Below are 15,472 nucleotides of genomic sequence, written 5' to 3' on the forward strand. Positions count from 1 at the left end.
TGTCTCACCTCACAGGTGGTCCGGTGCTCCTGCTCCCACTCGCCCCGCACCTTCTCCAGCTGCTCGATGTTCTGCCTATACACGCGCTCTGGAAGCACAGGCAGTCCTTGGGGAGGCCAGTGGCCTAGACACCCCCCACAGCCACCCCTTTGCTCCTGCAGTGCCCCTGCCCAGAGTGCCCTCCTCCTCCTTAGAGAGACCTGCCCTGGCTGCTGGTGCTACATCTGAACGCTCGTAAGGGCCACCCACTGTGCTACTGCCCTTAGGGTGACTCTCAGCTCCCCCTGTGGTCCAGCTGCCTGGGGCTGGAGCAGAGCCTCATACACCCAAAGTCAGAATCTGGGCCTGTCACCATCCCCAGGTCCCACCGTCTCACTTTCCAGATGGGAAACAGGCTCAGAGAGGGCAGCCCTGGAGGAGGGGTGAAGGGGAGCATTGGGAGCTATCGGGCTGGGAAGCCAGCAGGCTTGGACCATGACCTCTGTGCCCCCAGCCAAGGGAGCAGCTGGGTCCTGGGAAAGGCAGCGCTAGCAGGAGGGAGAGCCTTCCCAGGGAAAGGGAGCAACGGAAAGCTCTCTGTCCTAGGAGTTGTGTCAGCAGAGATAGGGGTGTTGGGGTCTTCTGGCATCAGGAGAAGGATAGAGGAGACAGAAACCCAGAGAAGGCTCTGATGGGTTTCAGTGTATGTAAGAGAGAGGTATGTGCGATGAGTGGGCCTGTCTCCCTTGATTGTGGCTGTGAAAGTCCTGGGCCCTGGAGCCAGATGGCTTGCGTTCAAATACAGTTACTACCACTTATTGGCTGTGTGACCTTGGGCAAGTTAATTAACCTCTCTGTGCCACAGTTTCCTCGTCTCTTAAAAAAAAGGGGATAGTAATAATGACCACCTTGCAGGATTGTTGTAAGTGTTAGTTAAAACATGCAAAGCACCAAGAACAGTCTTGGCAAATGTGAGAAAACGAATGGTTTCGTTTTACTTGCATAAGTATGGAAATGAGAGTGATGAGCGTGACTGTGTCCCCAGGGTGAAGGCAGTGTGCTGTGGGGGAAGGGATGTCCAAGCCACCCTACCCCCTAGGCTGAGGAGGTGGGCTAGCCACGTACCTGCCTCCATGGCTGAGTCCTTGCACTGCTTGGCTTTGTTTTGGCTCTGAAGAGACAGAGGGAAAGCAGCATTGAAGCCCCGCCCCCGGGAACCCCCCAGCCCAGCCCTTGGGCTCCGAGTTTCCCTGGACAACCCTGAAGGGACTCTGTCATCCCCTCTCTGGCCACACAGGGGGACACTCAGGAGCCAACTGTGGGCAAGTTCCATCATTAACTCCAGCCTCACCCTACAAGGGCCCACAGCCTGGTTCCAGTAAAAAAGGAATAAAACAGAAACCTGCACTTCATGCAGGTACATGTGAAAACTAGATGTTGAGACCTAGAGGGAGAAATGTAGACCAGGGGCCGGGCCCTGGGGCCCCACGCCCACTGCTGAACCCACTGGCTGAGGCTGGAGCTCTGTCCCTGACTTGCTGCCACCAACTCACCTGCAGGCCCCTGCCCTCTCTGGGCCTCAGCTTTCCTGTCTGTGCAATGGGCAAAATGTGTTCTTGAGCCCTGGCATCTCTGACACTCCCACCCTGGCCAAGAGGCCAGAGTAGTCAAGAGCTTGGTTTCTGGACAACCTGGGTTTGGGTCCTTTCTCTGTTTCTGCCTGGCCCTCAGACCTTGAACAAGTCACTTACCATCTCTGGGCCTGTTTCCTGTGACATGGGCCTACTGAGCCCTTCTCCAAAGGGTTGTGTGAGGGTTAGCATCTGCTCTCATTGCCCTGTGAGCTCTGGGCCTGGGCTGCAGTGGGCCTGCTCTGAGGAGTGGGTCCTTGGGTGCAGCCTGGAGATGGCAAAGGGGATCAAGCTGACTGTCTATCTAGACCCTGAGATTCTAGGAAACCCATTTCACAGACAGAGGGAGGAAGGTTCAGAGCGAGGTGAGCAGCCAGGATATCCCAGATGCAGACCTTGCCTTGGAGTGTCTGTGGCACCTCTTCCCTCCCTCCCCGCCCTGCCCCAGCCCTGTGACACCACATGGCCTCAGGGGCTCCACGCACCTTCTCCACCTGCTTCTGTTGACCATTGGTGCTAATGCGCTCGAAGGCCTGCTCGGCGTCGTCTGCATCTCGGCACTTCTGCTCATATGTCTTCTTGGACTGGGGGGGGTGTGTGTGGAGGGGCGTGACTTGGGGGCCCCAAGTGAGGCTCCTGAGCCCAACCTCCCTTCTCCCTGTTGGGGGCTGTGGATGGGTTGGGGGCCTCCTCACCAGGGACAAGGATTTGGGGTCCAGAATGGAGATGGAGAAGGGAGTCTTGTTCCCAGGCCCCTTCCCAGTGGGGACAACGTAGCCCTGCCCACAGCCCCGGCCTCTTCAGAGGTGTGGTCGCATCAAACCGCCAGCAGGGCCCTTAAAATGCCATGCGTCATCACGATGCCAGCCTCCGCACACGTGGTGGAGCTATTTTTCTCCTTACTCAGTGAACTAGGAGACACAGCTCAGGGGTCCCTTTTCCCTCTGCCCCTGGAGTCCCCAGCTGACAGCCTGGATGACCCTGTAGACCGCTGTCTGGGACTGGCTGCTTGCCCATCAGTCAGGAGCCCCCCAAGGTCAGGCCGTGGGCCAATCTGCATGGCACCCTGGGAGCAAGTGCAACACCAAGAACCCGACAGGCCACTGTGCCTGTTGCTGGATGGAGGCCTGAGGCATCCCTGTCCCAGGTGCCCAGTCCAGGGCTCCTGGCATCCACACCCTGAGCCCTGCCACCCCTCCAGGCCTAAGACCCCAGCGCTCACCTCCATGGCCTTCTTGTGGAGCAGCAGCTTGCTCTTCTGGACACGGTCCATGATGGCCTCATACTGCAGGGGACGTGAGGCTCTGAGCTTGGGGCGTGGCCTCAGGACACTCCCTTAGGTCCAGAGGACGGGGTGTCCTTGGGATGAGGCCCAGCATTCCTTCCTGGCTCTGAAGGGGGTGGTGACAAGATGCCCTCCCTCTCCCTCAGCCTGCTCTTTCACAACTACTGCTCAGAACAGAAAGCTAGAGGAACCCGGGGCATGGATACACATGGTGTATCCTCTCCCTGCAGACCCCAGCCAGGACTTGGTCTCTTGCCCGGGAATACCCAACCTACCTACGTGCACATGCGCACACGCACGCACGCTGTCCTTCACTCACAAGCCTCTGTACCCACTCAAAGCCATCATACCCCGTGTACCCACGCGGGCACACACACGCACACAGAGTTGCACACACACACACACATAAGTAAACGTCAACAGGCCCCCACGCTCCCCCTTGCATATACACAAGGCCTTCACAGAGCAACCTCAGACACCACTCACAAGTACACATACGTACACTCTCCCATGTCCGCCACACACAGCCATGGGCCCTGTGTACACACCCCAGACTTGGTCATGGTCACCCACTGGTGCACACGGGGCCCCTGCACCTCCACCTCGCCTCCCAGGCTCCTTGTACAGATGGAGAGGATGGAACTCGGCCTGGACAGAGATTGGCTCTAAGGATAATGGGAAATGAAACACCTCTCGTGTTGGGGCTGGAGCCGGTTCGTGCCTAGGGTCTCAGTGGGGCCGGTGCCAGCGGGGAGACCTCGAGAAGCCACCTGGTCACACACACACACACACACTGAAACACATGCACATGCTCACAGGTGTGCAGAGGTGTCCTCTCATTCTCCTGGGTGCACACCCACGTCCATACATGCACACGTGTGCACACACACCCAGGCAGCCTTCCCCGCACACTACATCACGGCTGTCCTTCGCTTGTGGGAGCCCTGATCACACCCTGGAACTGTCCCTCTGTCCAGAACAGCTTTTTCAGACATCACAGCCCCACTGGCCACAGGAAAGCTCTAAACAGCCATCCTGGGGCCTTGCTGTCACAGTAGATGCTCTGCAAGCAAGTCCCAGCTCAGAGGGGTCGCCTGCTGCAGCTCCTTAAGGCTGGGCCAACTTCTGGGGCTGGCTTGGAGGACCCACTGTCTGCTCAGGAACCCAAATTTAGAATCGTGAAAGCCTGAGGCCCCAGCTGGCCAGATGGGCAGACAGGGAGTACAGCCACACTAAATTTCTGGGGCCAGAGCTACTAATCGGAGCCAGCACCCTGCCTGTGAAGACTGCAAGGGGCCTAGTTCTGGGCTGGGTCCCCCAAAGCTTGGGAGGTGGATGTAAGTGTCCCATCGCACAAGAGGGAAACAGGCACAGAGAGGGTAAGTGGCTTGGCCGGGACACCCAGTCCCAGCCTGGCCCCAGCCATGAACTGTTGCCTTCTGTCCCTTCACAGCTCAGTTGTGTGGAATTTTCCATTTTCAGTTCTTTGGACAGTTTACAATAATGCTTCCTCTCCAAGCAAGAAGTGCTCCTGTGCCCTGGCCTCTCCCACCCTGTCTAAGGCACCACGCTCATCACTAAGGCCCTGAGAGGCTGATCATGTGTCCGTACCTGCCTTCCCAGAGGGCCACGTGCTCAGCCAGTCAGAGAGTCTCAGGCTTGGGAGGGGGCCCTGGGACACAGGGGTCACCAAGCCCACCTCCCATCCAACCTCTGCAGCTTCCCTGACAAGTAGCCTCCAGCCTCTGTTTGTATACCTCCCATGATGGGGACCTCAGTTCCTCTCCATGCAATCCCTCCATCTAGGGACAGCCATACCCTACAGATGGGTGAACAGTACCTTTGGATGCTGAGGTAGGCTCGGCAGCCCCCACTCCCCACAAGCTCTGTCTGTTCCCCTCAGCCTCAGGCAGCCCTGCAGAGTGGCTGCAGTGACTGACTCCCAAGTCTTCCTTTTTCCCAGGTAAACAGCCCTGATCCTTGGGCTCAGGACCAGTTTCTGGTGACTCCCCAACTTAGGTTGCCTCCTTTGGATACCCCCAAGCTGTCATGGACCCTCTATAGCCTGTTGTGGTAGGATGATCAAAAAGACCAAGGTCTTTCCCTCTTCCTGGCCTGAGACAGCGCAGGGGGAAGACCCCCAGTGGGGCTTTCAGGCCCGAGAGCTGGGCCCTGGTCCCAGTACCAGGTGTCTGTCCACAGCCCCCTCTCCTCCTTCAAATCGCCATCACCCGCAAGCCTGGGGTGCTGCCCATCGGGAGAGCCCGTCCCCTACTGCCTCCACAGCAACAACAGCCACCGCCCACTCGAGGCCCATCCCCACGCCCCCTTACCTTCCTCCTCTGCTCCTTCTGCCTCTCACGAAACTCCTCCAGGCTCCGCAACTCCTCACGCAGGGCCAGGGCCAGCTGGATGTGGGCGCTGCCCACGTTCTCCATTTCTGGGGGTGGAGTAAGGACAGTGGTCCCTGGTGTCAGACCTGGTGGGCCCCAGCCACTCACATATTTGCCCCTGCCTGGGCCAGCCCACCCCAACCCCACAGCTCATCTCTGTCACCCCCAAGTCCTCCACCAGCCTCGACTCCTGGCCAGCATCCATCCATCCCCAACGGTGGGGGATCTGGTGTTCCCAGAAGGTCCTGTCACCCTGCAGCCTGGAGTGGGGAGCAGGCGGGACTTACGCTGCTTCAGAGAGTCAAAGGAGGCCCTCAGGGAGCTGCAAAACAGAAAGACCAGGGTCAGCAGGAGGACAGTGCAGGGGAACCTGAAGTCCTGGCTGGGCCCAGGGACTTTTATTTTGGTGGGAGGGCCCTGGCTTACTCACACACACTGACCTAGATCCCAGGGACCCTCTAGCCAGACTGTGAGCATCCACTCAGAAATCAAACCTCCCACTGTGACAGAATGCTCTTGGCTTCTGCACATCTTCAGGGCCCTGCCTTGAAGCAGGAGAGGGTGGGGTTCAGACCTGGCAGGTGGCCTGAGGACATTTTGGAGGGGGCTGTGGGGGAAGAGGGGGACAAGCAGGGCAGAGGTGATGGAGGGGAGAGATGTAGGGGCCTTCGGACAGGATGAATAGGAGGTACAGGTGAGGACAGTGAGAAACTGAGGGGCTCCCTGGTCCCTGGCTAGGTGGCTGGGTAGATGGTGGTGACACCTCTGAGAGGGGCCCAGGAGGGAAAATGGGGAGTTACTTTAGGGTGCACTAAGCTTGGGGTGCCTGAGAAAACCCAGTAGGAGGAGTCAGGAGGCACCAGGTGGCCAGTCTGAAGCAGACATGCAGACACTGCCCACTCCAGAGAGGGCACCAAGGAGAAAGGAAAGGGAAGGGGCTGGCTGGGCATAGGAGGTGTGAGGGGGTTACGCCCAAGGGTAGGGTTGCCAGATGGAGCAAATAAAAATACAGGCCACCCAGCTAAGTTCAAATTGCAGATAAACAACAAATCGTTTTTGAATGTCAACATGCCCCATGTAATATTTGGAACACACGTAAATTTTAAAAATATTTGTTGTCTATCTGAAATTTAACGGGGCATTCTATATTTTATCTGGCAGTCCTGCCAGGGGGCTGTTTCCCAGAGCTACCAACGGAGTTGAGATCTGAGCAAAGATGTCGGAGCCCACTCAGGGCCCAGTCTTGTCTGCTGCTCAGAGCAGGACTGACGGTAAAGTGCCTCTCCTCAGCCCATCAGCTCTCAGGGGCAGGGGCCTCTCAGAGGAGTGAGCTCCCCCCCTGGCAGAGGAGGGAGGTGACTTGGAATCCCAAGCTAGGAACCTGGGTAGGGGCTTCCTGCTCTGGACTCCCAGGTGCGTTAGAAGCAGACCCTGGAGCCAGACGGCCTGAGTTCAATCCAGGCTCTGCCACTGACTCTCTGTATGACCTTGGGCAAGTTACCTAGCCTCTCTGTGCCTCAGTTTCCCCTTCTGTAAAATGGGGATAATAGCACAAACAGAATGGTTATGAGGATTAAATGAATGTATATGTATAAAGCACCTCTGAGCTGGTGCAAAGAAGATGCTTTACAAGGGTTGCTGTTGTGCCACCCTCCCCTGAGCCCACTACTGCACACCCTGACCTGGGGGTCCCCCAGGTCTCTTAACCTGACCTGAGCTGTAGCTCCAAAATGCCCCACCTAAGGGCTTACTGCATGCCCCCTCTTATCAGAAACCCCCACTGGATTTGCCTTCAGGTAGGGGGTCCCCTTGAGGCAGCCCCATAGATTGGGCTCCTTTCCCCCCCACTCCCTGCAGTCCTGTGGGTACCAAGACTCCAAGTGCACAGAGACGGTGTGCGGAGGTTGCAGATTGGCCCTGAAGTGAGGCTTGTCTATCTCAAGGGTAAAATTCTCTGCCTGTGTTTATGGCCCCTTAACTCCCCCCTCACCAGGACGCCTGAGGAGCCACAGTCAGTCGAGGCCGATAGGGGATCTGAGGCCCGAGTGTGGCCAGGCTTGCTGGGGTCACACCCAGGCAGCGGCGAGGATCCTGTTGCTGGCCGCATCCTGCTGCAGCCCATCCAGCCTCTCTGCGGAGCAGCGCTCCCGCCCACTGGTGGCCATATGGCCACATGACACCCAGTGAGACAGCCCTGCCCACCCGCCTGCATTTCCCCTCAAGCCTTGCAAGGCAGGCTTCACAGGGGGGGCTCCCTCCTCCCATGGGGACAGTTAGGGAAACTGAGGCCATGGAGGAGCAGCAGACCAGCAGCAGCAGCATCACCTGGGAGTTTGTTAGAAACGCAGATTTCAGGCTCCACCCCAATCCTCCTGAAGCGGAAGCTTGGAAGAGGGGCCCAGCACACTGTGTTTTAACAAATCTGCAGGTGCTGCTGATGTACGTTCAAATGCTGGCCTAAATTATGTGATCCTCACACCTCTGCCAGGCAGGGAGGGTACCATCATTATCCGCATTTTACAGGTGAGAAAAACAAGGGTCAGAGAGGTAAAGAAACCGACCATGGCCACACAAGTGGAGAGAGCCGGAGCCTTCTGCTTCTTACCAGAGGAAGGAAGGGGCGATTGCCATGGTGACCCCACCTGCCCTGGCGGGGGGTGGAGAGGTCAGGACTCTTCTCTGACAGAATTGACACCTTGCCAGCGGTTACACCTCCTTCTCACACACTCATCTCCTGCCTCAGTCTCCCCATCCATGGTTAGAGCCTCTCTAGGTCCAGTATGGCCACTTCTCCATGCCCCATCATGACCCACAGCATGACCACACCCTGCCCAGACCCCTCCCACAGGCTGGGGCTTGCACACCCACTGCTTGGTCCTCACCTCCTTTTAGACTTCACGTCTCACAGACACCTCAAACTCAGAGTGTCCGAAACTGGACTCATCGCCCTACAAACCTGCTCCTCCTGCAGGGCTCCCTTCTCAGCAAAGGCACCACCGTCTACCAGGTTATGCACACCAGAAACTTACGAGTCGCCCTTGACTCCACCCTCCTCCCCCTCTGTTACCTTCTTTTTCACTTCCCAAATCTCCTATGTGTCCACCTCTCACTGCCACCACCCTAGCCCCTGCCCCATCACCTCCAGCCCTCCAGCTTCACTTCTCACCTGTTATCCCTGTTCTTTGGCCACCTACCAGTTCCTTCTATACGCCATGTTCCTTCTTGCGCAGGGCCTTTGCACGTGCTAATTCCCTATGTGCAGCATCTTTGCCTGGCTTCCTCTTCTGTCCCTTCGGAGCACTTGTTCCTATTGTCATCTTGGGTTGATACCTTGAGTGTCTGTCACAGCACTGAACTGTGAGGCCACTGAACAGCGGCAGTGCCTGGTTCTCCTCCCCGTTGTCCCTAGGATTACAGCCCAGAGCGATGAGTTCCTAGGCCTTTCTCAACTCCAAACCACTCAGGGAAACCATGACCCAGATTTCCCAGAGCTCTCCTCTACCGTGTCTCCATCACATGTCAAGGATGGGGACCCCTTGGAAGCCTCTGACCTCTGTTATCAGTCACCAGTGTCCTCATGTGTAACTCATCCCATTGCCCCTTTCAACCCTGCTCTCAGAACACTCAGCCTGGAATTCTGTTCCAAACAGTCTGAATTTCCAGTGTAAATGTCTCTCCTTCTGTACTTCTGTACCACCATGTGACACGCACCATCTCGTGGTCCCTGCTTTGCCATCCCACTTCCTGTGCACCTGCCAGCCAGGAGGCCCCTGCCTCCCAGCTCACAGGAGATGGGCCTCTTGCTCCCCTTGCTGGAGGCTGGGCCTGAGTGAGCTGACCCCAGAGGAGCCCTGATGGGAACAGGGCCCGCCTCTCTCCCTCCAATATCCTCAGTGATACCTTCATGCTCTGAGCTCAGAGGAAGAGAGATCATGAAAAAAATCCCTCTCTTTTGACAGGAAAACACAGCGTTTTAGGCTGTGACAAGTGGGGGTGAAGCAGGGACGAGAGGGTGTGAGGACTCAGGTGGGGGCCGTCCTTGCTCGCGGCTACTGCAAAGGGGCTCGCAGGAAGCTGCTCCCAGCCCTGCCTCAATTCCCCTTTATTTCCTGAACCCCTGCCCCATGCAGCTTCTGCAGCTTGTGACACTCAGCACCCTACGTGGTGCAGGATGAACAAGAGGTGGGGGGAGGTGACAGCTTTCTGGGGGAGGTGGTATTTCAGCTAGACCTCGCAGGGGAGAAATGAGGGCAACAGCCAGAGCAAAGGCCCCAAGGTTGGAAGGAGAGTCAAGGTGAACTTTCTGTAAGGGCTGGATGTGTGGTTTAGATGTTATGGGTAAGCCCCCTGCACCCACCCAGCGCTTCTTTAAGATGCATTTGAAAGGGCTTGTGGGGATCCCTCGAGTTGGGGACCAGGTCTTATCTGTGTGTCCTCCATTGCCACTGCCCAGCAGATGCTTGCTGAGTTAATGTGTGAAGGAGGAGAATGCTAAAAATCACTTGAAGGTGGGAGTAACCTTGTTTTAATATATGTGGCTGAGTCTCCGGCCTTCTGACCAGTCTGAGGTCAGGGGATGACACAGAAATGCTCTATTTCAGGCAGCAGGGGTGGGGAGGCTGGCCTGCTTCACCCTCTCAGCTCTCGCTGGGCTATTTCTGGGGTCACTTCACCCCTTGGCTTTTGTCCTTCTCGTTCACCGCATCCAGCCTATGCACCCCCAGCCCTCCGCCCACCCTCCCAGGGGCTGAGAATGAGCATCCCACGGGACACAGGGGCCTTGGCCATGGGGAGGCAGGGGGCTCCCCCTGACCAGGAGACGGGCCCTGGAGGATGAGCTGCCAGTCCCCACATGGAGTGGCCAGGCCAGCTTTGCCAGGTGCCAACCCCACAAGTCTCCACGGCGACAAGGAAGCGACCCACGTTGTCATGGTTGCCACTCCCCCTACCCACAAAGAGCCCTCCGCGTTGGTGTGGGATGGGGCAACCTGGTCTAAGCCGAGACCCTGACAGGCAGACAAGGCCAGAGTGTCTGGGAGAGCTTCCTGGAGGAGGTGGGGCATGAGAGGGCCCTTGGAGTGATGTTCTGATGCAAAGGACTGGGGACGAGAGTGAAGTTACCCTCAGTGTGCTAGGCCCTGGCTTCAGAACAGTGAGGCCCTTTATTTTAAAAATTCTGAATCCCTCCCAACTCGGCCTAGGGCATGGCACATAGTGGGTGCTCCTTACATGCTTGGATGGATGAGGGATGCTTGGCCCACGGTTAAAGAAAGGAATGGCTTAATCGTGTCACCAGCCCTAGTACATGCCTCGTGGATCAACAGCAATAATGGTGAAGGACCTACTGCGCATAGTCAGCTGAGCTGGGAGCTGCAAGGGGCACAGCCCTACGGGAAGCAGCAGGTGAGCTGGGATGGTCTGCCTCCTGCCTCCTGACTCTCTGGTTCTGAATGTGCCCTGAGCTTTCCAACCTCCAGCCTTTGTCCGTGCCAGTCCTCTGTCAGGAAGGTGCCTTCCCTTCCTGTCCACCTCTCCCAGGAGGTGCCCTCTGCTCTGCCCTGCTCCTCTGGCCACCCCAGCTCGATGGGGAACTCGGGGCAGTGCTGGTATGCATGCACTGCTCCCAGCCTGCTCTGGAACCCGTGTGGCTGTGCAGCGGTGCCCCTGTGGGTTTTGTTCCTGCCTCTCCTTCCACTGGTTAGGCTGAACCTTAGGGCCTGGCCCTCCCAGCCCAGGCACCAGCTCCTCCTTGGTAGGCAGCAAGGTGGACCCTGACTCTCCTCCCTTCCCTGGCCTGGGGCCCCACCCTGGTGCTCCCACCTTGGATGGAAGCTGTGTCTCTAAGGATAGGGCCAGGGCCAGGGAGGGGCTGGGCCTCATAGGAAATGGTCTGGGCTGGCCAGGCAGGCTCCTTAGCGTTAAACTAAACCGGGTGACCCCAATTTATCTTACTTATGGAGTAAGTAAGGAGGGGCCCATGAGATCGTAAAGACCCCTGCTGTTTATTGAGCATCACTGTGGCTTGGCACTCTCTGCTTGACATTGTGACTGTCCAGAGCAACTCTTGGGAGTGATTGTCCCCTTTCACAGCTGAGGACCCAGGGCTCAGAGAGGGGGAGTGACCATCCCAGGGTCACACAGCATATAGGGCAGGGCAGACCTTGACCCACTCGGCCTCCTATAACCACGCAGGGAATCAGTGCTGCCCACAGCCTCGCCCTAGCCACTTCTGTGCACCTCTCCACCCTTCCCGCTGCTCACCTGGCTCCATTCCCACTTGATTCTCTTCATTGGTGGCTTCTCCTTCCTTATTTTAAGTCCCCCGTGACTCACAGCCCCCTGAGTGTGCTTCACGCAGTCCATCTCCAGCCTGACCTCCCACCGTGACCCTGCCTGGAACACTTCCCCCAGGAGGTCTCCTCTCTTGTTGGGAAAGTTCTCCTTTTCCAGCAGGCCTGGGAGGGCAGGAGGTGGGAAGAGACTCCCCCTGGGTCATGCTCCCTTGATTCCACCCCCTGCCTGGAAGACAAAGAAGGTCCCCACAGACTTCCATTCGTTCCTCACCATGTCCTGAGCCCTCCTCTACACTGGTGTTCAACCTCGGCCCTGCCATCTTTATCTGCTCAACAGCCCACCGGAGTGGACAGATGAGAACCCAATTCAGAGAGGTTAAGTGACTTGCTCCCAGTCACACAGCTCACAAAGGTCAAGTGGGGACTGGGGCTCCTGCATTCATACTCCTGAAGCTGCCGTTCACACTCTATGGTCCATTCGTACTCCTGAAGCTGCCGTTCACACTCTGTGGTCCCGCGCAGGACCCTTGGGCCTTGAGCATTCAACTCCCCTGGCTCACACCACTCTTCAACCTTCCTCTAGCCCTCCCTAAGTTTTCCCCGACTCCAGGTTGGAAGCAGGGACCAGCCAGGGTTGCCTATGTCTTTAGGAGACTTAGAGCGTGTTGTTTATTCAGACACTCAAACAAGGGGACCCGGTTCTGGGCTTTGCAGCTGACGGGGTCCAGGGCCACTTTCCTTGGGCAGCGTCAGACGCTCACAGGCCTGACCCCTGTGGGAGCAGGGGCAGGGGCCAGGGGTTGCTATGGCAACTGCAGGCTGAGTGAGCACTTGCGGCTCTGGGGTAGGAGGAGAAGGACTCATCAGAGCCCTACCAGGACTTGGAGTCCAGGGTCCTGTCTGCCCCTCAGCCTGGCTCGGTCCTCATGCAGCGAGGAGAGTCCACACGTCCCGAGGCAGCCCCTCTACTCCACTGTTAGAAAGTTTTCCTTAGCTGCCCTCAAATTGTCACTCTGTCTCCATCTGCGTCCCCGCCTGACAGTCCGCACACAGAGGCCCAGGCCCCAGGGCCAGAGAGGCCCAGTGGCTTCACAGCAGTAAGTGCCCTTGCTACCTCCCCTCCCAGCCAGGCCTGAGCCAGCCCTGGACTCACATATTCCTCTGAGGAAGGCTGTACTGTCATCTGCTCACCGATGAGGAAATGGAGGCACAGAGTGTCAGTGACCCCCCCACCAAGGTCCCAGGGCTAACGGGTGAGGAACTGGCACCCCCACCTGTGGCCACACAGTCCCTCCTGGAAGCCTGAGCCGATGCTGTGGGGTCTCGGGCAGCCAGTGGGGTCCTGTCACCTCCCCTCAGGGCTCTCAGGACTTAGATGGAGGCCGCCCAGAGGGTGCAGGCTGTGCTGCAGGCACCTGAGGACAGATGACCTCACCCCCTGCCCAGGGCCTCCTTGGTGCTCAGACTGCTGGCTTTCTTCCCACACACAGAACCTGACCTCACCCAGAATGCCTGACTCCCAAGAGAGATGCCCTCCAGGCACCCTGCCCTGGGAGCCATACAGACCCTGGGAGCCATACAGACCCTCGCCGGCCCTCCCCAGTCCACCCCACACGGGGAGGCCCTAAACCCTGTGGAAAGTGCCTGGCGAAGCAGGAGGGGCCCTCTTACTTGATCTCTGTCTGGCCGCCTGCCTTCCGGGCGATCTGCACCAGGTCCTTCCCATACCGTTCCTCTGCCTGGGCCCTGCAATGACAACCCATGGACGCTGCGTCTCCTCCACTTCCGCCGCCCGCGGCTCAGACTCCGCCGGCAGTGGCAGGAGGACCTGATGGTCCACCCGCTCAGCCTCTGGGGGTCAGCTGGCCGGCGGGCTCCTCCTTGAGAAGGGTAAGCCTCCAGCCCTTCGTCTAAATAAGTGTTGGCTAAATTCAAGGACATCTGGAGGAACATTAGATTATTTGCCCACTTGGGGGAGGCCCAGGTCGGGACAAACAGGAGAGTCGCGCTCCTGACTTCTTACAGCGGGGGGTGGGGTGGGGCGCAGCCAGGATGGGGGCTCGGCCACTTCCCAGGGGCTGGGGGGAGGGGCTCACCTCTGCCTCAGCAGCTCCTCCACGTCCTTGCAGGTCTTCCTGCCATCCAGCAGCCGCTGCAGCAGCACCTCGTAGCCCGTGTGGGCCGTGAAGTCCCTGCACTGGAACACAGGACAGAGGGACGTGTGAGGGCCGCAGCCGGGCTGCGTGGGTCAGGGGAATGCAGACTGCAGCCTGGTGAGGACCCTGCTGACCTCCTCCAGCCTGGCCTCCCCGTCTGCCCCCCTCTGCCCTATCCAAGAACGAGCTCTTGGGACTCAGGACCTGGCTTTGAGACAGGCTGGGACCTGGGCCCCTTTGCTGCAGTGCTGCAGTGCTGGCACCTGGACACACCTCTCCTCAAGCTACAAAATACAAAGAAATTATATGGCGTGCATGTGCATTTGGGGCAAATTCTGGACCAAAAGATACAAAAGACCAAAAAAACCTCAACTGCCACTTCTGAAGAGCCGGGGGAGCAAAAGCTCCTTACACACAATACCAGCTAAGGGGTGGGCAAACCACCTAAGCTACCCCTCCAGCCCGACCCCTGGACACACCCCTACCCTCACCCAGTATAAAGAACAAGTTCTCCCCCCTTGAGCGAGCGGGCAAACAAGGGAACGTGTTGTTTGTTCTCGCTCCCCGGTGCTGCGGCAGGGGCCCCAATAAAACCTTGCCTGAATTTCTTGTCTGGCCTCTGATCAATTTCTATTTATTAAGGAAGCCAAGAACGCTGGTCGGTAACAGCTTCACACAGGCACACAGTAGGTCCCCCATCTGTGGAGGTACCAGGTGTAGGTGAGCCCCTTGTGGATCAGAGCTCATAGTCAGGACACAGCAACTCTAATCTAAGACAGCCATGGGAAGGGTCCCCACCAAGCCTCCGTGATGACAGCCTTTATGGGGTGCCCCACACTGCTCACTCCTGTCACCTTCTCAATTACCCTCTTATCTCAGGGGTCCAAGTGAGAAAACTGAGGCACAGATGGGTGAAGTGTACCCAGGGTGACACAGATTGAAAGCAGCAGGTGTGGCATTGAACCCAGGCTGTCTTATTCGGGTCCGTGCCCTTCACCCCCCTGCACTCTACAGCCTCTGCAGAGACAAGAGCAGCTGCTGTTCCCTGATCATCCACTGTGTACCGGATGCCACTCCGGGCTCCTGCACCCATCCGCTGAGGTGGGCCTTGAGGGTCAGGGCTAGGGCACATCCTAGCACACACTTAGGACACACCTAGCTGCCCAGGACACCCAGCACCCCCTAGGTCCACCTCTTAGCCAGGATGGTGGGGAGAGGGCCATCTTGGAGAAGTCACAGGACACAGCTGCCTCTCTGCCACCCGTCCTGCTGTTGATCTGACTCTCACCCCTGGAGTGGGTTCTGAGCTGCTGGTGTAGGAAGCTGGGGGCGGGAGGTAGTACTTGAGGAGAGGGTGTTTTTCTTCAAAGTCTAAGGAGAATCAGATGTGGTAGAGAAGGGCAGAGATGCCACAGACTGCTCCAGATGGCCCCGTGCCAGGCCCAGCCCACCTTCAGCAAACTCAGAATAATGGAATCTGCAGGCCTGTAGGAGGGTTAGGATCCCAAGCTCACACCCTCCTCCTTAAGCAGCCCTAGAAATTCCTGAGACCCAGGTTCAGCTGCCCACTGGGTGACAAGCAGCGGGCCTGGGCCTTGGCTGACTACTCAGAACCCCAGCAGGAGGGAGTCAACCCCCCAACTCCTGAAGGCCTGTCCACCACAATGTCCAGGCTAGTGTGCACCAGGCTTCCATTTCTGTAGCTTTCATGGGCCACTTGCCTACTAACCAGGCA

At 57.9% G+C, this 15,472-nt stretch overlaps 1 protein-coding gene across 2 annotated transcripts in view; it reads right to left on the reverse strand.

The window, feature by feature from the left end:
- The window catches only part of PSTPIP1 (proline-serine-threonine phosphatase interacting protein 1), a 39,910-nt gene that overhangs the window by 6,618 nt on the left and 17,820 nt on the right, over positions 1 to 15,472 (reverse strand). For both annotated transcript variants that reach the window (XM_082647229.1, XM_082647228.1), the window contains exons 2-9: positions 13,678 to 13,778; positions 13,253 to 13,327; positions 5,576 to 5,610; positions 5,229 to 5,335; positions 2,833 to 2,895; positions 2,096 to 2,194; positions 1,105 to 1,150; positions 9 to 88 (exon numbers count right to left, since the gene is read on the reverse strand). In XM_082647229.1, coding sequence (XP_082503355.1) covers positions 9 to 88; positions 1,105 to 1,150; positions 2,096 to 2,194; positions 2,833 to 2,895; positions 5,229 to 5,335; positions 5,576 to 5,610; positions 13,253 to 13,327; positions 13,678 to 13,778 — 606 coding nt within the window. The remainder of the gene's footprint in view (positions 1 to 8; positions 89 to 1,104; positions 1,151 to 2,095; positions 2,195 to 2,832; positions 2,896 to 5,228; positions 5,336 to 5,575; positions 5,611 to 13,252; positions 13,328 to 13,677; positions 13,779 to 15,472) is intronic.

This window comes from Grampus griseus, assembly GCF_964374135.1.
Source record: "Grampus griseus genome assembly, chromosome: 2".
Lineage (NCBI taxonomy): Eukaryota > Metazoa > Chordata > Mammalia > Artiodactyla > Delphinidae > Grampus > Grampus griseus.